General features: G+C 35.9%; 2 protein-coding genes across 14 annotated transcripts in view; one reads left to right on the forward strand and one right to left on the reverse strand.

The window, feature by feature from the left end:
* Positions 1-16,263, reverse strand: part of LOC118265725 (basement membrane-specific heparan sulfate proteoglycan core protein) — a 165,312-nt gene extending 149,049 nt beyond the window's left edge. For 10 of the 13 annotated variants that reach the window (XM_050704274.1, XM_050704273.1, XM_050704270.1 and 7 more), the window contains exon 1: positions 16,094-16,262. In XM_050704274.1, coding sequence (XP_050560231.1) covers positions 16,094-16,156 — 63 coding nt within the window. In that variant the 5' untranslated portion in view covers positions 16,157-16,262. Of the gene's footprint in view, positions 1-16,093 lie in introns of all 13 variants that reach the window. The other 3 variants (XM_050704268.1, XM_050704265.1, XM_050704264.1) reach the window with 1 other exon arrangement.
* LOC118263381 (alpha-tocopherol transfer protein-like) overlaps positions 13,984-24,641 on the forward strand; it is an 82,395-nt gene continuing 71,737 nt past the window's right edge. The window contains exon 1 of the mRNA XM_050704281.1: positions 13,984-13,989. The gene's annotated coding sequence lies outside the window, so the exon portion shown is untranslated. The remainder of the gene's footprint in view (positions 13,990-24,641) is intronic.

A 24,641-nucleotide genomic window follows, 5' to 3' on the forward strand; every position in this document is an offset into this window, starting at 1 on the left:
ATACCTTTGTCTTTGTCATGATACTCCGTTCGCTACAGGCTGAATAACAGGGATATTTGTAACATATCAAATATGTGTGCCTTCGTATCAGAGAGGCAGATCTCAATCAGGTATACATTCCCCGGAATCAAAAAACATGAAGTTTTTAAAAGGAGCATGATGCTGTTTTGAATTTTTCTGAGTTATTTCAACGAACGTTCTATGTGATCAAACAAGAATTCTAAATAAATGGATTTGTGATTAAAAAGGATCTATATACAAGTGTGGAAGAGCCATGATTCGGCACGAATGGGCTAGCGTGACACCTCACAGAAACGTCGACGTGAAACAACGCTTGCGTTGTGTAAGTGAGGTTACCGGAACCCAATTACCCCCCTTCCCAATCCCTGATTCCCCAACGATCCCTATTCCTAACCCCAAAAAGGCCGGCAGCGCACTTGTATAATCGTCTGGTGTTTCGGATGTCCATAAGCGGCTGCGGCTTACATCATAAAAAAAATCTAGATAGTTTTAGGAATGTTGTAGATAGTTTTAATATAGATAGTTCAAAGGATTTCAGTGTGAATTATTATGCTAATACCCGAAGATCCTATAAAACTAGTCCATAACTACGTGCTTGTATCGATTTTGAAACATAAACAGGTACTTAGTATTTTGTAGTTCGTTTGTTGTCGTAAAACATATTCATGTAAGTTTGATTAAAAATTGTTAAAACATAAAATTTTAAATAAGTTCTTATTTAAAATTCGGACTCGGGCTAACGTCGTACCTATTACATGACTATTATAGGTCATATCAATACCTAGAATGTAATACAAGATATCAAGATAAAGTTACTATTATACAAATACGTATTTTTATAAAGAAACGCACTAATCATGATCGATAGGTACAATAATGAATCAATTTCCTTAATACTATGAATTAGTGAATTAGGGCCATCGAAATATAAACAAAATCAACTTATGCGCAGCGCCTAACTTATTATCGCAATTATCAGTTGTTAGGACAGTGCGCGAGAAAATTGATTGTTGTTTATAAAATTAACCTAGATACTTGATGTGTCACTCACCATCTTAACCAAGAAAATATATTTTTTTTTTAGTTTTAGCGGCCATATTGATGAGATTTTTTTGTCAAAACTATGAATAACTATAACAAGCGACCCGCCCCAGCTTCGCATGGGTGCAATGGTGATATATTATGCATGTACTATACATATAAAACTTCTTCTTGAATCACTCTATTTATTAAAAAAACCGCATCAAAATCCGCTGTGTAATTTTGAAGATTTAAGCATAGAAAGGGACACAGGGACGGAGAAAGCAACTTTGTTTTATACTATGCGGTAATATGAATCCTGCGCGTGATTACAATATCTGTCATACTTACTTTTTATGTTAATATTGGCGATATTTGTTATCAGTGAAAATTAATTTCAAATTAACTAAGTTGTTTTAGAATTCAATTAATATTATCTATAGATGTAATTTATGTCAATGCGTTATTCAAGATTTGAATGTTTCATTTGATGAGCGTCAGTGTATTCAATTCATGGGGGATTCATTAAAATATTATGTAATGAATTAAAATATGTAATTAAAATCGAATTCGTACAAATTACTATATACTAACGTTTTTGATAAATATTACTTTTAAATCTGCACTAAATGACTGCACGGTTGGCGCGGGGGCTGGACAACGGGCTGTCGTGCAGCGCGTAGCGGGTTCGATTCGCGTCGCACAGAGCAACACTGTGTGTGATCCACAAATTGCAATTATGCGATTGTAAACGCACTCAGAACACAAAAGAAAATCGTAGCACAGGACAACGTTCTTTTTTATAAATCTGTATATTAATAGTTATCGTTAGCAAACTAAGTTGCATTTTAACATAGAATTTAGGCAAAAACAGACCAAAACTGCATAAACATCAAAGTAAATAACATTTAATCGAAACACGTAATCACATAGCTGTCTACTGCTTAAAATCAATATAAAAATTTAAATACAATCCAATGAATTATTTATGAAACATAATTGTAATGTTTGTCTACCCATTCAGGTATACAGGCACCGGATGAGCACTAAAATGGATCTAAAACCTAGGTCGTATGATGCAATGAGAACATGTGAAGATTAGATTAGATATCCTCCAAGTCCTGCTTGCCTAGTAATTAAACTAATTAATAAAAGTAATGGTCTCCATAAGTGTGGTATGAACGGACTTTGTTTCAAATGCATTTGAGAGACCAAATTGAGGATTCATTGATTAATATTATTCAATGCAATGATCGTTATAAAAATATAATGATCTTCCCGCCGTACTCAGAGTCATTTATTGGTTACTTAACCCAGTCCTTAGCAATTGTTTTCGGAACAAAATCGTTACTAAGGAATAGTTTAAGTAATCATTAAATGTCTCTGAATACGGCAGTTACTGTAATTTCCGATTTTTAATCGTATTTATTACTTTTTAGCTAGTTGTGGAATTAAGAATAGTTGTGTCCTGTAATAGGGGTAGACAGGAAATTAACATTAAAACTCTATTCTCGTTTTTGAAGATGAGATTAATCCTTGAAACCAAGATTTGTAATCATGGAAGAAATATACAAATCGGTCGAATAGTTTGAAGCTCAACAACAAGCAATTAAAATGAATCGTTCCTCTCTAAATACTATAAAATATTATAGCATTTGACGGGAATAACACTAGCATATTTACATTATTAAATACTGTCAAGTCAGCATTTATACCTTTGATACAGTCAGTAATACCTGATATGTCAGCTCAGGTGAGTAGCCAGTTACACCTTAGGTGGTAGACATCAGGAGTCTGGTTCTCAGGCCATAATATATGACTTAGGAATTAAGACACCTAGCATTAGTCTAGGCAAAGGTAAGTACCTAGTAGCTGTCACGTGACGTCACATAGGCGACACGTCTTCTCAATAATTTTGAATGAAACCTCGTTTCAAAATGTCAGTTGCACTTGTGGTTCAACATAGGTAATGTTAGCAAAATGTCTAATATGACATTAGGTATTTCTAAATAATATAGGGGCTCCGGAGCAGGCCCAGTTAGAGGACTCGGTGCCCCTTATCGGTGCTGAAAGTGGCCACCGGGGTGGTTTTAGTGAGGTAAAAATCCCACACTCGCTAGTCTTTCTCCCCAAAAAGCAAGGCGCCTTTTGAAGGTTTACACCCATCTATGTCATCAAAAAAAGGTATTTCTAAATAACATACAAAAATTTAATTTTCACTCTACCTACACTCTTTTTCTAAGTGTGTAATCTAATAAAAAAACTACAGAATGTATTATTAACTCGCAACGTCTTTTATCCCCGAAGAGGTAGGCAGATGTGCATATTACGGCATATACCTAATGCCGCTATACCACGTACATCCACTTTTCACCAATTGTGTTATAAGTCCCATGTAAAGGGGTGAGCCTATTTCTATATACGGAGTATAATCCCAGACTGCGTGCTATTACTGAGAAATTTTCGAAAAACCAAAAAAGCTGAGTAATACTTTGCCTGAGAGAATCGAACCCGAGACCCCTTTATCCTTTCTCCAATCCAATATCTGAAGAATTCTCGAACCAACAAACACAAATAGAACAGAAACATATGACTTATTATGCACTCAATAATCAATAGTACGGAAGTCTCCTCACAAAATGTTTATTCATTTCATATTTATTTTTTGAACTGATGCAATAAGTTACGATGCACACTCCATGTTTGGTGGCTACTGTGCATACACATTAAGTTACTCGCAATAAGTTAATAAAACCTCTTTCCATTATAAGTTAAATTTCACTCGTTAATTAATGCATTTCCGTAATTTTTGTTTGTACAACTGCATCGTTGATTTAGTAATATCACTGGATTGCTGTATTCGAACAATATTTTCGAAGTTGTGTGAGGTAAATACAAGTAAAATTGTTTGTTTTTAATTAATTAATAATAGTATTGCTCATTATAAGATTGGTGGTTTATGCATTTATGGAGTAATGTAGACGTGTGTATGGATCCCTCTTTGATCCTCTCAAAACTCTTTCGTCAATATAACTGTAGCGAGGACGATGAAACTTTGCATGAACCCTAAGCTATCTAAGTAAGTACTAACTAGTTCTTAATATATATTGTTGACTTTAAAAAAAAGCAAACCTAGTGTATCAGGTACTTAGTTAGTCAAAGTCAAAATTATTTATTTCAAATAGACCAGGAAAGCACTTCAGAACAGGAAAGAACGTCAAAGCAAATATAATATTATTAACGTTTGTCTATCGGTCAGTCCTCTATTGAAGCTATTTGGTCAAAAGTAAATTAATGTTTATTTAAACTAAACGTATAGTCTGTTTCAAGTTGTGTATACCTACGCTCATTAGAAGAACCTTACCCACGAAAAAGTACCTAGTACTAAAGAAAAAAACAAAATCTTAACACAAATTTCAAAAACCCGTTTTCAAGCAAACGAAACAATCAGATTTCAGTCTCTTCACTACTTCCTAAGAATGAAAAAACCAAGGAGACGGACTGTGTTTCAATTTTATTCTCATGTAAATAAGGCGCATGTTGCATTGCTGGCACGGCCATCCGTGCATCCAGGTTAAACAACATAGAATGCGAGATGTAGGTCGAATGTGTTATCACCTTATTGTTATCATAATTCCTCATGGTTCCCGCATACTGAAACGTTTTCTTTGTAATCAGGAGTTTAGATTGAAGCATAAACTCGTTTATGGTGACGTTAGAATTTCAATTTGCAATACTTCCTACAAATATCACGGTTTGACTAAAATGTATGGAAGCCAATTTTGATTCAGACAAATTATTTAACTAGTTTTATTTTGTAAATTTTGGGACAAAATAAAAAAACCTTTTAAGGTTTATCTAAATACCTAAACGTTTGAATCTTCTATTTCCTATACCTAAGTTCTATTTTTCGACTTCATATTAGGTACTTGCTCTGAATTTAAATTTAAATCTTAGCTCCGTTATAGAAAATTATAACGAAAGATTTTCTCGACGACTCCACGATTTCATCGAACATCTTTATCGAGACTACGTATTAATCCTTTTAATAAAGCCATAGGAAAATATTTCTAAACGACCGAGCAATTGCTCGTAGCAACGGAAGATCTCGGTGCAATACAACTTCTAGGAACCCGACATTTACACGAAGGCAATCTCAATAGTTGATTTCTAACATTTAAGTTATTTCCCTTTTATAAAATCGTTAGTTATGAAATCACGCCAACAAATTCTATTTATACATCGTGCTCCCAAAATCTCAATATTTAATCTAAATACAGCATGTACCTATCGCGAGTTTTAATAAGGAAATTGTCACAGTTATCATCACTTAAGCATAATTATTGTGCAAGGCGTCACGGGGTCACTGGTTCGATAAACCGACACGAAATGATAACAATAAGAAGAAAAAAAAAGAATCACAAAATATTAATTAATGTATGTTTGAGTGATGTATAATATTTTTCTTTAATTTATCTTTGTGATACAGAAATAGCGAGGTGATGAATGTGTGAGGAGGTTCAGATAACATGTTGGATAACCTCGGGGAGTCGCGGTGTCCAGACTACTGGATCTGCTATCGTTCCATGCACATCATTCGACGATGTTTGTTTAACAAACACCAGTAGATAACCAACGAGATTACTCTAATGAGTTCTTAGAAATCTCTTCGGGAGAAAGGAACCATAAGATTTACTTTAGTAAAGATGAAATAAGTAATTATGAGCCAGCTTTCCATTGACCAACTGGGAAGAAAACTATCGACTGTAATGGTATCATATCTAGTATTTTTCAGTAGGTACTTAATAACATTTTAATTCCAAATTATTAGTCTTATAAAAGCAGGAAGAGATTTCTTCGGGAAAATCCAGTACATCTCTACCTCCTATCTATATATAATAATGTTCTCCTGTATTCTGTGTGTGTGTGTTGTAAACAAAATAATAATTAAAACTAGTCGTTGGTTACACGATAAACGCTATTGTAATAAGGCTAATATTAATTTACAGTGGAGTATCTGATATCCCAATAAGTAGGTAACAATAATTGGGTCACTTCCCGTTAAGATTTGTCAAAGTTCAAGAATGCATCTACTATTTATTTATTACAATAATGTTTTTATTCTGATTTATCAGTTACCGATAAACTGATGGATCGCGCAATATGCACGACGTTATAGATTTTTTTATTATTTTTTTTTTTGTAATTTGTCTCGTGCAATTATGTAAATGAATGAAATACGGTGTTTTACTATACAATAACTCATTCATATTTGAGTACAAGAGGTAATTTGTAAAAAACCGGTTAAGTTGCAATGAGTGCAATGAGTGACTCAATCGAGTGACTTCTGTTTTAGGAGATAAGACTTCATCTAGTGTAGGTGGTCTTTTTTCTGTTATAACAAATCGATTCGATATCTCTCTCTTTTTTCGCAACGCGATTAAACTACCTTAAATGTTTAAACAATACGAACCCTTTCATCATCATCATATCAGCCATAAGACGTCCACTGCTGAACATAGACATCATCCAATGACTTCCAGATAGGCCGATTGGAAGCGACCTGCATCCAGCGGCACCCTGCGATCTTAATCAGGTTGTTTGTCCACGAAATGACATTTGAATAAACCCTCTACTACCGGCCAAATGACCGTAGTTACTGTTGTGTATTTTTTACGAACCATTTCCTTACAAACAACTTAATTTAACTAACTTCTTTGAAAAAAGGACAACAAACACTAAACAGCAAAGCAATCAAGTTCACTTACAAGCCTTTGAATAATGGAGCCCGTAATAGGCTAGTCTAGTATTATTTAATCAAATTACCTTCCTTCATTAAGTCCTACGATCCAACTCATTGGTAATTCACAAATCAAAACACATGCAATCTATTGATTTTCTTAACCCACTTCCGACTAAGTCTACTGCTTATCCATTATACGAGTGTCATATTTTAGGGTTCCGTAGACAAATGGCAAAAAACGGAACCCTTATAGATTCGTCATGTCTGTCTGTTTGTCCGTCCGAAACTGTTGGGCCTATATAGTTGAAACTTTGTAGGCTGATGTATTCTGATAACCGCTATTCGATAAATGTAAAAATTAAAAAAAATATCTCTTAAAAATTTCATACATGGAACTGTTTTTTCTTTTTTTTTTCTAATGGGGACTGTCAGATTCTGAGTAACACTGACACTCTGTTGTCTCTACGGACTGTCATATTCTATGACTGAGACCCACACACTGACATACGGCGAACAGTTTTACATGTGTGTAGGACTCGAGTACTTAAGCATATCTAATTATATTGAACCTACACTGACTGGTTTGGTACCTCATAAGTTGTTCAACCTGTAAATAGATATACATACGATTTGTTGAAAGAGTGATAGTAGATTGAATGAACAGATTGTCAACATTTTTATTGATTGTTTAATACATCTCTACATTTTTATACAACATATTTATAACGGCCAAAACGTACCCCAAGTTATTATTATCAATTTACTACTTGTATCTACTACTGCCTACTTTGTGTGTTCGTTAGGGTCATTATCTAGTAATCAAAATTTTATCCCCCTCATGATGACAGATCAATGTGATATCTTGATTACAATACAATTATAATATATTTTTTATACATACGCCGATACAACACATATTTTTTTTCACAAATACCTCTACTATAATATGGATATCAAACGAAAGAGAATGACAAAATAGACACCATTGAAACCACTTAGCAATAAAAAAATATGTTAACTTGTTATCATATTTGCAAAATATACGGATAACGAGAGTTCAAATCCTATCCGCAAGGCAAACATATACATATAACATATAGATAGGCGCCCCTAAATAACTCATACTTTAACACTAAATTTAGGCATACGTATATCGTGGTGGGAGATAACCTTGCCCAAGACTGACGCTGATTCGACGGGGTCAAAAGTACAAATATTAAAAAAAAATCTTATGTTTGATAAAGATACCTCCTTTTTATGCAACAGTCATGTCAAAATTCGGACAGAAATAACACAGACAGTGTTATGTTTAATTCTATGCCTAACTTAGTATAAGTCTAAATCTTATCCATGAATAAGAAGGCAAAGGCTTTTTTGAGAGAAAATCATTAAATGCCTTCTCCTGCCTTGGGTGAGGTGAAAGGGAGAGTCAGACTCTGACTAAAAACCACCTCTACTCCTACTTTTCCAGTTGGAACCCCTGCAACCCGTAAGGTCTTCCGCGACTAAGAAGGCAAGGCTTGGTGCAAAAACATAAACCCGATATTTATAGCAAAACATCGTCCTCAGTTAGTGCTACATAAATCCCTTTTAATTATTCTTACCAGCCTCATGTACCCATTTAGCTAATCGCTATCACAATATTAGATCAATCCAGTTCGTTAATGTAGAACACCAGTGTAACTGATCAGAATAATACATTTACTTATTTCCTCAATAACATATAGTGACAACGAACAAACCCGCCTGTTGAATCAGCTAACTTGTGAATTTCACTAACCATTCAAATAACTCCTTTACTCAACTACACATAAAGGCCATATTGCAACCGCAACACTATCAGCCACTTAACACCTATTCTTTAATGTTAGTGATGCAAAATTTGAAGAGATTAGCGTTACTTTAAAATGTGTTATCTATGAGATTCTGTGGGCGGTCATCGACTTTAGGTCGCGAGTAGATATAGGCTAGCTAAACAAAATCTACGGGTGTGCCGTAATGTCATTATATGATAACGATGAAAATGCTCAAAAAAAGTTTTATAAATATTCAAAAATATGATAAAAATTTTAAACTTGAATTTTGTTATCTAATTTCATTACTTACTAAAAAGTATGAAATAAGAAATATTTTCATTTGAATTTGATATGTATTGTAGAGAAGAAAGTATATAATACAATATGTATAAATGTATGTGCGTATGTAAGAATCAAAGAAGGCACGTCTACAGCCTCAAAAATATACATAATCATCAGCGGACGCATAGTCGGGTAAAAATTGCATTTACCGGGACCAAAACGGGATAAACTAATGAATTGTCATATGTTTTATAAACACATACTCGTATGTATTATAAGTATTATGTTACAGTTCCGAGAAGTTCAGTGTATCTACAATGGCGTAATTATAGGGTCGTAATGTTATCTCCAGTGACTCAGGACGCTACCTACTGTTACCAAGGTGATGCAAGCCTGTTGCAATTTCCTTATTTCATTTTAGTACGGCTTGTATTGTCCCATTAATTAGAATTTGTAATAAACTTAGACAAATATTTCACTAATCTAAATACAACTGACTGCCTCGTTGGCCGAGTTGTTGCAAGTGCGACTGCCGGGCAAGGGGTCTCGGGTTCGATACCCGGGTCGGGCGAAGTATTACTGGGCTTTTTTCGGTTTTTCGATAAATTTCTCAGTAGTAGCACGGAGTCTGGAAATGTGCCCGGTATATGGCAATAGGCTCACCACCTATTACATGGGACTTACAACATAAATTGTGAAAAGTGGGTGTACACAGTGGCATTACGTGTCATAATGTGCACCTCTGCCTACCCCTTCGGGCGTGACGATATGTATGTATGTATGTATTGTCCCATTAATTGGGATTTATATTTAATTGACAGAAATATTTCACTAATCTAAATACAAGTATTAATTTCAATGTTTAGACTACGTACTTAATGACCTCAATAACGTTTCGCCGCGCCAGCAAATACCTTTCCTTTTTAAAGTCGGTTAAAGAGTAAAACAAAAGAACTTTATAACAGGAACTTCATAATTATGAATGTCAAAGAAAATTAAAAGGAAATTATATTCAACCCTGCAGGATACCGGACACATTCCTTAGAATACCAGGGGTCTAGAAAGCTGTAGCAACCGAAGTATTCTTACTTGGTCTTTTTGTCAGGCTTCTTGAATACCGATCCTTTTTAAAACCATAACCTGATTTTAAAGCTTTGTGAGTTAGAATTAGTGATTAAACTTCTATTAGTATTAACATTAGAACTTAAGACAGGATATTTAACATGTTTATTTATGTCTATGAGTTTCCGATATTTCGGCACTGTTACTACTGTAAACATGGTAAATATCCCGTCTTAAGTTCTAATGTTAGTGTTAGTGACCATGTCTGTTTAAAAATTCTATTAGTAAAGGTACTATCTTAGAACTTTTTTGTTTCATTTGAGGAAGGAAATTCATTTTTTTCTTCTTTGGTCTTTCGAGGTAAGCCTACCGAGAGGGAGAGTCAGACTCTTACTGACTAAAAACCACCCCGTGCCTACTCCTGCTTTTCGAGCCGGATCCCCAGTAACCCCACTAGCTAGTACGTAGCTCCGGAACTGATTCCCTTGTACAATAACATGTAAGTTATAATTAAAAAAAAATACTTATGTAGGATCAATGACACAGACAAAGTAAAAAACCAAAGTCAATTTGTTTACAAGTTATTACTGTTTTTGGAACCTATATTTTAATCTAAGACAATAGTATTAAAGTAATAGAGCTACTGTCGTAGACATAATAAAAAATGTTATATTAAAAGTGTGTTAAATAGTTTTCTTTTTACTTTATCTTGCTTAGTATTAAAAAGATACGGAACGCGCCGTGTGCGTAAGAGCGTACACGCAAATGATAAAGCGTGAACTCTTTGACTTCCTGACTCGTCTGACTAATGTGATTGAGGTGCTAAGATTCATTGATAAAACTATTATAACTTGTTTTTTGCAAATAGGATCATTAAACGAGCAGACGGATCACCTGATGGTAAGCAATCGCCGCCGCCCATGGACACCCAAAACACCAGTGGTGTTACAAGTGCGTTTGCAGGCCTTTTAGGGATTAGGAATTTAAGAGTTTTTGGATTGGTGAGGAGGGTAATTGGGTCTTCGGTAACCTCACTCATACGACGCAAGCGTTGTTTCACGTCGGTTTTCTGTAAGGCTGTGATATAACTCCGGTCGAGCCGGCCACACTTCGGCATGCCTCTCCCTCATTCAAAGTGATCGGGAGATAGAGTGTCAAGAACCGATTTTGTGCATGAAACATGAAGTTTTTTAACCCTAATCATTTCTTACATTAATTATACAAATGAAAGAATGATAAATGTTTTAATATCTTACAAAAACGTAGAAAGAATATAATTATATTGTTTTGATTAAGATTTTAACAGAGAATTTACACGTGATATATAAAATAGTTTATTAATTGCAGTAATATAGTTTCAAACATCCCAGATAGCCTTTAACGATAACTACTCACAGTTATCATTATAATAGAGCTCAAAATGTTAATCAATTGCGTCAGTGGACATTTTTTGCCATTGTTTTATTTCATAAAATATATATGTTTTAATAGTAACAAAAAAATTATCTCATCATTAGGTGTTTTATGCTAGAAATAAATTCATGTTTAATAAAGCCTCGAGAGATTGGAACGAAGTAGACTTCGATAAAACAAAATTGCAACTGAATTCCAAGAAAACCTAGAAGTACTAGTTACTGCAACTTCTATTCTACCACGGATTAATAACTAAGATCTAAGCAAGTCTACAATGAATGAACAATCATACTTGATCAAAGTTCCTTACCTAAATTACATACAAACAATTAATATTTGTCTGTTGGTATGTTCGACTTGGTATTGAGCATAGTTGCTGCGATTGATGAAACTTTACGATGCATAGTTCGTGATTAGCATCAACCCATAGTAGGTGTAGCAGTCTCAGAAATTCTAATAGTTCAGTATAACTTAGTATTGTTAATTTTAGTACTAAAATTCTGTACTGACTGTTTCGTTCTGACTAACGTAAGCGAAACTTGATGCTTGGAGGAATAGCACTATTTTGAGTTGCAGGTAGTAAAGTTTAGGTTCTAGAATCCACACAGATTTTGCCAACCTACATAGATTTTAACGTACTGCTTAGGTTTAATTGAAGGTGCTTGCATTGTGTAACAATTCAAAATTCAAATAATTACGTATTGCAGCGTTAATTTGGGTATAAATAGTTTTCGTCGTATTATAAGTTATTTAAGTTGGTCGTTCGTTAACTCTGTTGCATTACTTAATTGAAATAAATGCTTTGATTTTGATTGTAAACCTCCATCTTAACCATTGTTGTGTTAAAAAAAATCACCAATTTGCTTGTTTTGTATCGCTTCTCTCAGTTACTTTAGTTTAGTAGAAAATATGAAAGCTTTTAAGATGTGTGCACTGTATGGCAAATTGGATTTTTACTGGTGGAGAGGTACTAACGTGCTGTGCTGCGAACACTTAGGAGTCACATAGGCAAGTGTACATTTGTCATTAGAAGATGCCTACATCAATGATATTGTAATTATGATGATATTACTAGTTACTACGTCTGCTAAAAACAATAAAATGTTAAAAAAAAAATTTTTTTTAAAAAACTGAATTGAAAATTATCACAGTTCAAAAACTTCACTTAACTACTAATTATTATTAGACTTCGAAAAGAAAATTGATCCTGTGACCTACGGCGTAACCCATCAAGAATTCGAAATCAATATCAACGATGTAACACGGAAAAATTCTAGACTCCGGACTGTTAACGAGAAATTTAATTTTGGAAAAACCGAAACATTTCCAAGTAATGCCCAAAAATTGAACCCGAGAACCCATGCGGACAAAATCACCCTTTTTTTAAGGGGGATATCATCTAATCACTTCTCTTGGCTTGGGCGAGGCGAGAGAGAGTCAGACTCTTACTGACTAAAAACCACCCGTTCTTATGTCTGCCCTTCGAGCCGGAGCCCCGTTAACTTGCTAGGTATTCCGCAGGACCAAATCACCCTATATGCCATTCGACCAGTCAAGCAGCATCGCAGCAGGTACAAACACACATACACTGCAGAAATAATAAATAACTGTTTCATAACAAACTAATGAGAAGCACTTCCATTATCTTCACGCTATCGCAGGTGATATCAATCCATATTTAGTCTCGCGGAATGAACTACGAGTAACAATTAGCTTAATTACTGCCCCCAAGACGTGTACATTATATTTTGAAGCGAAACGCTAACAAGTTCACAATTAAGTTGCTCTGAGTAAATCTTTGTTGCATATCGTATGTTTAAGAAAACATAATATTGCTTTTCCGTCTATTTTAAAGTTAAGACGAAATATTTGTTTTCTGTGTATTGTATAAGCAGTAAATATAAAATGACGAGGAAAGTTGTTTTTTTTGAGGAGGCAAAATCATCCGATTTCTTCTCCCGCCTTGAGTGAGGCAGAAGGGAGTGTCAGACTCTTACTGACTAAAAACCCCGTTCCTACTCCTACTTTTAGCCGGAGCCCCGGCAATCACGGAAGACACCTGGTATCCTGAAATACTAGGGATTAGGTACCAGTACAGCCCACGACTATGATACAAATTAATAACTCGACACCCGCAACATAAGAGGAGAGACAAATATTTTGCTAGCCTATCTATAAAGAAGAGGATTGGTCCTTTGGTCAGCAGTGACCACGTAATGGCGGTTGATGATGATGAACCTATTGGTAATCACGCTACTGTTTCTATTTCAAGTGTTATACAATTATAAAGGAGTTATTAGCGAAAAGTATAAATAAGTAAAAACTTTAGAGAATATTCCTGAACATATGCAACATATGGGTCCACATATAATGCACAATTGCAACTCTATATTATTATCGGTTACCTACATAGGTTGTTTTTTAACAGTGCACAGTCTCATTTTACGAAATTTCGCAAAGTTGCGTCGCGTAAAAAAGGCGTACAATGTTTTTTTTTTTAAGGTAGTGTTATTCATACTACATGGGATAAGTTACAAGTTAGTTTACTAGTTATAAGTTAGTTTACATGGTAGGTGATGAGGTAGCGATCTAGTTAGACGAGTTTTAGAAGTATCGTTATTATGGTAATAAAATATTTATTAATTTTGACAAGTAATATATTTTTTATATATAAACAACTAGCTGGCCCGGCAAACTTTCGTGCCGCCTCGAACATTTTTTAAACCTTCTCTGGACACAGCACAAAGAATTCAAAACAAAAATTTGCCAAATCGGTCCAGCTGTTTTCGAGTTCTAGAAGCATTTGATTTTTATATAAATAGTTTACATATAAATTACAACACGTATATCAAGTTGTGTATATTAAGATGATACTTCATTAAAAATTTTTAGATTATTTTACCATAGAACTAATGTAAAATATTGTTGCATTTAAAACTTACTGTTAAAATTAATGAAAAAATATCAATTTACACAGAAATAGGATTTAATTTAAAATACTATATTTTGAAGTTAAAGAAAACCGTGATTGAATCTTTTAAAAGTTTCCTCCTACCCTATGCAAAATTGTAAAATTGAGTGCACGTATGACGCTGCAGACCATAGTGACAGTCATGAGTTCGATTCTCGCTTTGAAGAAAATAATATATAATGACATTTTTTGTATTAAAAATGACATAAATGCTTCAAATTTATTTCAAATGAAATAAATCGGACTTTAACACTCTATAAAAAACAGTGACTAATTATATCAATCATTCTTATATGAATATTTATAGATCAATAATAGGTATTTATACGTTTTTCTTTTTGTATTTTTTATGGTATAAGCCGGTAAACAAGCAGACGGATCACCTGATGGCAAGCAATCGCCGCCGCCCATGGACACCCGAAACACCAGAGGCGTTACAAGTGCGTTGCCGGTCTTAGACATATTTTTATCTTCGAGTATAGATGTTTAATAGACTCTGTAGTATTCAAAGTACAGAGAAAAGTCATGCTAAGGTAATGAATGACTTTTACATACATTAATACTGACAGCGATTTAGGAATAATGATACGGAATAATTTAAAGGTTATTTGCAATCGCACAGTGTAGGTAGCACATTAGAACATATAAAAGAATCCTAAAGCTATTATCTCTCCTAAAATATTTTTGTCCTCTCCTCATAACTTTTTGCTGAGAAAACTGTAGACAGGACGTTGAAGGTGTCACCCTATTTAGAGGGATAAATCCGTCGCATCACAGGACGGCGCAGACTTCACTATGTAGGCTTGCATTGTACTATGCACACAAGAAAAACTACCAAAGCCAGCTTACAACCACACCACGTACCGAAATAAGTTTCGGAATCAATTAACAGACTTGAAAAATAAACCGATTATTCCTCGCGGTGATCGATCCGTAAGATTGGAACCAGTTTTTTAATACTTTTTTTTATAACACACGCGTACCGGCAACAACAATTTAAAATTTAGCATTACGATCTCCAACTTATTTTACTTACTGTACTGACCCTATTTTAGTTCGTAAATTTAATGAAAGACAACTTAGCGACGATTAAAATTAGCGCACGTAAGGTAACCGCTGTAACAATACACCCGTAGGCAATAGTTTGCAGTTGTAAAAGTGGCAATGAGACAATCAGCATTTTATTGACACAATTGGTAGAATTTATTTTATGTTATACGATTATAGAACACGCTACAATTTTTTACTAGTACCCTATTGACTTATATTCAAATAAATGGTACAAATTGACTTTATAACTGGGTTACGCTAAACTTTATCGACTTCAAATAATCGTTTTATCAACTGATAGACACCTAGACACGTTTTCCTGCATAGAAATCAAACAGCTAGTACAGTAAGTATACCGCAAAACTCTGTAGATAAATTATTTAAAGATATTAAATAGTTCCTAAGTTATAATTACATGTCCCTCCAAACTGTCCGTGTAAATTCTTTTATGTAAAATTCAAACAAGCTCGAACTGAACACTCGTAAAGTTAAAATATGTTCAGTTGTTGCAGAAACCGGCTCTGACACCTTATACCTAGTTATTACTTAAACTTAGCCAATATTCAAACAAAACACAAAACTTTTGTCTCCTTAATATGAGTCAGGCACACAATAAATACAAAATCGCAAGGTCTAGACTAAGCGAAGTCGAAAAAAAGTTTTGCAAAGTATTTTTCAAAAAGGCCGCGGGCTGGTTGTAAGCCTTGTTTTTGGCAAACTTTGAGAGAAACTTACCTTCCAGACTGATGCCACGAGGACAAGCAGGAGGACCGCTAGCGGGGTTCCTCCGGACCTCATGGTGGTCCAAGAAGGAAGGAAGACGAATGTTTAGAAGTTAAGTCCGATGACCGGGAAGCGCGTAGGCGTCGTCCGCGCCGCTCAACAGCCGGACCGCGAATGATGCCCGCGACCCGATCCGCTACGCTCCTCCGCTCGGCTCCTCTTGCAAGCCTAACTTTTCGTCCTTAGTCCAGAAGCGATATCGAAGCTTGCAGCGCTTTCTACGCAACCTCGCGATGCGCCTACCAACCCACGCCGATTGCAACTTTTGTGATGCGCCCTTATTTTATATTAGTAATTGTATTCTTAGTGAATTTTTGATATTATTTTAAGTTCTTAATATACTTTATTTCTTTGCTTATTACGTATTATCCGGTTTGGGTAGATTGTAAGGTATTTCTCGTTTGCATATGTGACGTATCAAGTACGGATCCCATCACAAAGAAAAATTCTTCGTCTCGTTCCCGCGCGAGCCCTGCAAAGTTCTTTGACCCCTCTCCTGCGCTTATCACAATAGCGCAATCGTAAGTCAAGAACGTCTTATGTTTTATAATAGTTTTCGTAGAAAAATATACGTTATGTGTTTGGAATAGAGTTTAGTACCTATTTAATAATGAAAGTCGGTAGTGATTCAAAGTGATATCGCTACTATTTACTTATTCGTCGCAATCAATTCCTTGGTTCAGTTGGTTGCAACTAGTGGCGTTTGATTTTAGTAAATTATATAATGATAAATTTAAAAAAAATAAGAAAAAAAGCAGCCTCAGAGGCTATATAGATTAATTATTTTTTTTATTCGAACTACTAACGTAGTTACTACATTTTATTAATTTTGAATTCAGGATGTTACTGCTTTAGTACTTTTTAAGTTATATTATTTTTGAAGCTTTAACACATAAGGAATAGGCGTATCTGGAAAATGCCCCCTTGGTAACACCCAGGGGTCAATTTCAAACCGGCCGTAAAAAGTGGGTTTATGAAATAACTCCTATAATATTGTTGAAACACACGTCATATCTATTTAATGGGATGCATACGTAACATTTTAATATTGTACAGTTGGAAATCTTGAACTATCATATTTAATAATCGAGATAATTAAAAGAAACTACCTATTTTTTCATTTGTCACACACTAAGATGTCTGGAGACATCTTAGTGTAGGTATATTATTAAAACGAAGCAGTCTATTGCAGATTTTTCATTTTTAATATAGTAATGTACCTAAGTTTAACAATCTCCAAACCACTTGTCAAGTGTCAAGCTTGGAGATAGATGGAGTTTCCAACTCGATCTTCTTCATGGAAATCTCCACTTTGCAACGAGCAAATAACTTCATTAGATGACTGATCGACAGACTGACATTGTTTTTTATATTGTGTGAGTCGTGGTGGCCCGGAGGTTTAAGCTTCTCATGCAAGAGGGTGTGAGTTTGAAACCTGGCAAACAATGTAACTTTTCCGTGACACACGGTGGATGAAACCTGGGCTTTTATCCTGGAAATTTTTAATTATAAGTTTGAAATTGATCAAGCGTGGTGATTGATGGTCAAAACCTTCTCCGTGCGAGAAGAGGCATTTGGTCAGCAGTATGTACTTGTAGGCTGTTGATGACGATGTTGCTTGTTGATGTTCAAGAACCTTATATTGGTTTAACTGACTGCACTTGACTGCACGGTTGGTGTGGTGGCTGGGCAACTGGCTGCCGTGCCATTCGATTCCCGCAAGGAGCAACTCTTTGTGTGATCCACAAATTACTGTTCCGGGTCCGAGTGTCATGTGTATGTGAACTTTGTATGTTTGTAAACACACCCACGACACAGGACAAAATACTAGTGTGGGGAAACGTTATTTAAAAAAAAACTGATATAAGTTATTTGACTCTTTGGCTTAGCCCCGTAGTTCAGCAGTGGACTCTCAGGGACTGTTAATGTTGAGTAAAGTTGAAGCCGATCACAGTTAAATGAATAAATGCGGCTTAGCCCTTTCAGTATAGAAGAAGTAGAGCTGGTAATAGTAAAATAGGCCATAAAATAATAAGGTAGGACCATATACAGAGAAGATAAATTAATATCATGTAAACATGTATTTTGCATTTAATCTCATCATAAATGTCTTAGATGAGCCTATTGCTATACACTGGGCACATTAAAGACTGTATGCCAATATTACTGACACTTTATTCGACAAACCCCAATGTAACTGAAGATGTCTAGCTCGGTAATCCAGATAGTGACTACTGAACTAACGAATCAAAACTGTGGACAAAATTTAAATTAATAAAACAATTTTGTTTTTCGTTTAAGTTATAATTTTAGCTGAATAATTTTAAGAGTAAGTAATCTACGCTTTGATAAGAGAGCCACAAAATTAGGTTAAGTGACAAGAGGTTAGGTTAGGCTATCGCGTGCCATCTTTTTGTGGTGATTAACTTTGCTTTCATGAGTAGGTATGTTGACAAAAGGTTGATGTCTCTTTCGTACGTTGCAATTCTTTTTTAAACTTAGCGCCTCACTAGGAATTTGTTTCCTGTGCTTTAAACATACGTCATACCCGGAACTATACATCATAGTTAGATTATTTACATAAAAAGTTTTTTCGTACATGAACCCATCTTGTGACACGAATCAATATAAATACATAAATAATATAAATAGAGGATGAAGACGTGACAAGCAGACGGATTATCTGATGGAAAGCAATTGCTGCCACCCATAGACACCCGAAACACCAGTGGTTTTACAAGTGCGTTGCCTGCTTTGTAAGGATAACATCGGATCATAAGGAAAACATCGCGAAGAAAATCTTATTGACTTCTAATTTATTATTATAAGTTTTGAAATCGCCAATCTGCGTTGAGTTAGCGTGGTGACTAAAGCTTGGAGGCCTTTGCTCAGCAATAGCTACTTGTAGGCTGATGATTACGATGATGATGACGAATTATTATTATGTTGTAGTATATATCTTAATGTCGTAATTTTTTTACTTACTTTCTATTTTCTAATAGTTTAGATCGATTCAGATCTTTTGGAATAAGATCGGTTGCTAGTTTCGGCAATTACCAAACTTTCTTCTCCCTTGTATTATTGTAACCGACCTTTTTAATCGACTTCTTAAAAAGGAGGAGGTTCTCAATTCGGTCGATAATTTTTTTTTTGTGTCTACACTCTGTTAGTTTAGAAGTCGGGGTCACAAACCGATAACAAAATATTACTTACCGATACTACCTATACCTACATTGTACATAGGTATCTACTTAGGTTTTAATATAATTTTGTTTAGTACTTGTGGCACCGACTTCTAAACTAGCAGTGGGTAGACACAGGCAGTACAATGAATAATAGTTATTTTTTGGTTTTTAGTTTATAGAAGTCGGTTTTTTTAAACGTATCTTTTTTTTTATTTGTTTATCCAATATAAATCGTAAGGGTAATCTACGACGACCATCATTTACAATCATCATAATAATTGCAGTTATATTTGACTAAACAAAACTACACAATTTAAAAAATACTGACTACTTAGCAAAGAGGTCTATGAATACATAATAAGTACCTTTTAGCAAAGAGCTGTAAAAAAGACAGAAAATATTCGTTTAGTCCACTTTCGGACCCTCGGCCCCCATAATTTAAGTTTCCACTCGACCCCTAACTAGGGTGTCATCTCGTCCCCCGAGGTCCGAGTGTGGATTTTTATTTTCAGGGAAATTTTAGTTTCATCTCGGCCCCTCAAGTACAGTTGCTATAAAAATTATTATCCGTCTACCCTCTAGTTCCATACTATTTATTAAAAATACCCTACATATAATTTGTATGTGGTTTTACTTCATAGATTATTTGCGTTTTAGTAGTTATTAAGTGATTGACGCATGCACAAGTTCGGATATCAAATATGTGGCACCTACCAAGTACGAGTGATTGTAGGGTACATTTAAAGTTTTTAAATTCTCAGAGAGGAGGACGTGTACTGCTTCTAGATGGACATCAATATCATATCAAGAAAAAGTTTAAAAACGGGACATCATATTGGCGGTGTGTTAACAGTGACTTGAAAACTTTTGTAGTCGACTGTACCAAATTTTTGTTATCTAACTAGGGGACGAGAGTGGACACGGTTTCTATGTCTGTTCTATGAAAATCCACTTTCGGCCCCCGGGGGCCGAAAGTGGACATGTTTAGGGTCCGAGTTGACACCAATGAGCAAATCTTTTTTTAGGGGCCGAGGGTCCGAAAGTGGACTAAACGAAAATATTCACCATAACTGCATAGAGAATTACGAAATGTGTCTACGAGATATTTTTATGGCAGCAGAGAAAACGCTAATACATATTTTAACTTATAAAATTGCTCTTAGGTAGGCTTGCTCCATCGTCGGCCACATCATCGCTTACCACCAGGCGAGATGGTGGCCAAGCGCCATCCTATTAAGTATAAAAAAAACAAAAACAATAGAAATATTGGCCGGTAGAAACTCAAATACGTCTTCTTCTTACAAAGATCGTAATTTTCTATTCGTTTTACAAACGTAGTCAAATTTATATATCCAATGACTAAGTAATTAAAATCATCAATGCATAGCTATGAAATAGGTATTTATGAATATTTACTGAAATAATTTATTAAGAAACATATCATTCATTACTATGACACATGGCTTTTTTTTTTTTTTTTTTTAGGGTGGAAAATCATCCAATGACTTCTCCCGCCTTGGGCGAGGCGAGAGGGAGTGTCAGACTCTTACTGACTAAAAACCACCCCGTTCCTATTCCTGCCCGTCGAGCCGGAGCCCCGGTAAACCCGCTAGGTAGTCCGCAGCTCCGGATTAGGCATCAGCCCTACTGGGCCTCATCTGTGGTGGTCTGATGGCTCTTTGAGGCGCGCGCAGAACGCGACGCGCCGCACGCACGGGTCTGGTTCTGGTCGGGCGGCGAGCTACCCTTGCTCACCGTCCGCAGACCCGCACTTACGGTGGCCGGAGATCGTCGCGCGATCCCCGACGCCCGGAGTGTCTCTCGCGACGGCTGGGGCGTGAGGTTCGTTCCCTCACGCGCCCCGCCTCCTCCTTAGCTAGCATGACTGCTTTGCAGAAGGAGGAGACGGCATCCCAGTCCCCCTCGCTCCGCACCATGGCTTGTATCAGTGCCGGACGCGAGAGGGCGCCGTCGCCGACCACATCCCTGAGGACACGGCGGTGCTCAGCCCACGCAGGGCAGACCGCAAGCGTATGTTCCACCGTGTCCTCCGGGCGGTCTTCGCAGTGATGACACCCGGGCGTTTCCTCCCGCCCAATCAGAAACAGGAACCTACCGAAGCTTCCATGTCCGGTAAGCACCTGCGTCAGGCGGTAGGTGAGGACGCCGTGGCGCCTCTCTAGCCACTCCTCAAAGAGGGGACTTACCGCTGCAATGACAGCGAGCCCAATGACACATGGCTAGGCGCGGTTTGGAGCACGCTGTCGCGAGCGCGAGTATTTTGTCTCTTAGAAAATGAAACCTGCTCGACTCGTGCGCAGGGTCGGCAGACTCTACAGCTTGATACTTACGTAAATATTTTTCATAGTTCTGTGTAATACATATAATAGGGGTTGAGTTTATTGCCATATGCCATATCTACCATATTTGCTAATATAATATAATTTTAGCAAAAATAAAAAATCTAAGTCACTTGTGGCCTTATCAGTCACATTGGATTCACAGGGCAGTATATTTTTAGTACTTGAATTAATAAATATTTTTCGCAACCAAAAACTAAAACTTAAACTTTTATCATTGTTACAAAATTTTATTAAAAATAATTAGCTTGAACTTATTTTAATTATATTGCAAAGCGGCAAACGTAATCTTATCACAAAATAAAAACAAATAACAATTATTTTATCAATGAGCCTTGTACCTCACTTACCTACTGAAAAATATTATCGGAACATATATTTACATCCATGATGACAGATATCTAAATATTAAAATTAAACTTTTAAAATAATTCTTCCTGTTATATGGATTCTTCGTTCGAGACTCATAAGAGATCACTCTTAGTCAAACCAGTATAGTAGGGATGATGACGGGGTATGAAAATTTAAAATCCATTTAACCCGTCAGTTAGGCAATGAAAAAATATTAGATATGTATTTTTTATTTTGTCATAAAAGTAAAAATACTTAGATAAAATAAATCATTGTTTAGAGCAAAAACGTCATTTCTACGTATAAAACGTACCTAGAAATGACTTCATGCGATATTTCAAATCGATATATCTTCGAAAGTATTTGTTTCCGTAAAAAAAATATGTGTCTAATATGTTAAAATAATTTACAAGACGGACATTAAAATGAAAATAAGTCCCTAAAGTAACCCTATAAATAATCAAGACTATTCTTTGCTCTACTCTGCTAATGTGTATCTCAGTAACTGATAACTAACTATCTTTAAATTCTTAAAGGGGTAACTGTAACCCCTTTCAAAATGAAAAGACAACCATTAATAATAATACATGGTACTAAATAGAGCAGGAACTTCAGTCCATTAAATTAAGCTGGACGTATGTAAGAGCCGGGCAGATACCGAGAAGCAAATTCAGTTGTCGCCCTGTCAGTGTCATGTCCCACTGATTGAGTCAAACTCTAACTCGCTGCATTGCATCAGTATAAGGGCCACGAGTATTTGCGACTGTCTTCCATAATTTTACTTCGATAGTAAGATGAGAAACACCTAGTCAATGTTTAAGTACAATTTTAATGGGGTGCTCGGGGCAATGGACGCCGCTCTTGAAGACCCACATCACCAGAAGAGATAGAAGTGCCTAACTGTAGGTGTGAAGGGTGTATTGAACCTCTGGTAATATAATTCATACTGCGCAATTACAACGCGACGTACATGAAGTGTCAAGCTGGTATTCGATGAGGCCGTGGTCACGCCGTCAGCCCTTTTGTGCTGTAGTGTAACTCTCCCACCTAAAAAGGAAATAAGCACTTCTCGATTTCACAGCACAATTATTGTACCTCATATTAGTAAAATAGAGCTGAAGTCAACTCGTAGGTACATTAAAAATTATCTGCAAGCCGATCATCCATTTTCAAACCTTTTCACTATCACCAACCACATTTGTAGGTTGTAGAACCGATGCATGTAACACCTATCATAGTTGAACTTAATAGGAATTCAGTAAAACACTCAAGGTGCCACGCTAGACTAGTAATCTCCTGAAAGCTTCCAATTATAGTTAGAGCGATGTAGGATTATTGCTCCATATCAAAGTTTGGGAGCATCTTCCAATCAACTGCTGTGGAGGCGACATCAACGCCTAAGCTCTAGATGTTGGACTTAAAATTAATTACTAGAAGAGCACGCCATGTATTCGCCAGCCTTACTCTTCCCACGGTGGTGGTGGTGGTCCAATGTCGTGGTGGCCCAGAGGTTTAAGAACCCTATCAACGGTATGAACCAACGAGACATTTTCCAAGTTATATGTACCGACTTTCTAAAATTATATAGATACCACTGACCAACAGTATAGGAAATCATCGTGACGAAACCTTACCTTTTAATTTCTTAATTTATTATAAGTTTTAAATCACAACCCACATTGAACAAGCGTAGTGATTAATGCTCAGACCTTCTCCAAGTGAGATGAGGCCTTTGGTCAGCACTACCACCACCAGGGACCACTTATAGGTTGTTGATGATGATTATGAAGATCACTTTTCCCATGGTAATCATGAGAGCCGACCACAGGACACCTACATGCAGCTCTCTCTGACAAACCTGAAACTTTTAAACTATGATCTCCAAGCCTCCTGCTAAATATAGGTACAGGTCACAGCAGACAGGTGAGCTGATAGAGGTCGCAAGGTTGCGGGGAGTCGCCTCCAACCGATCAATCAATGAATGAATGTGGTTTAATATTTTCAATCTAAAACAGCTTTTAAATTATAATTATTTGCCGTCTATAGAAGTGAATTTTGCTCCGCCTAAGGTAGAGATGACTATTTTATTATGCTTACCAAATATCTGGTCTGATTGAAACTGTTATTTACACAGATTACGTACCTACTTTTTAATAGGATACAAAAAATAGAGAGTTCTGGAAAATCTATAAGTGATTTGTCCTGTGCAAATCCTTAAGGATTAAGATTTCTCTCAAGTAGATCCCGATCCTGTAGACATACTGGAGTAAAATACTGCCGATATTAATCCCTAAAAGTAAGATTCCCAATGATGAATATTTTGGTAAGTACCTAAATTGGTCTATTAATTTCGTAACCTATCCAAAGCACATAAAAGTTAAATGTTTCTTCTTTAAAATATCAGTACAGATAGATAGATGTTCATCAAAACAACAAACGTTGAAATAATGCTTTAATACTCCACCCATTGGTTGATGAACTAGCTGCAGATAAACATCAAATATTCGTGTATATTTCGATAATTGAAATGTTAGATTCAGTTCACAACCGTCGATAATTATGGACGCAATTCAGACGAGCATTGGCGCTGAAATCGACTCAAAT

This window comes from Spodoptera frugiperda, chromosome 25 (assembly GCF_023101765.2).
Source record: "Spodoptera frugiperda isolate SF20-4 chromosome 25, AGI-APGP_CSIRO_Sfru_2.0, whole genome shotgun sequence".
Classification (NCBI taxonomy): domain Eukaryota; kingdom Metazoa; phylum Arthropoda; class Insecta; order Lepidoptera; family Noctuidae; genus Spodoptera; species Spodoptera frugiperda.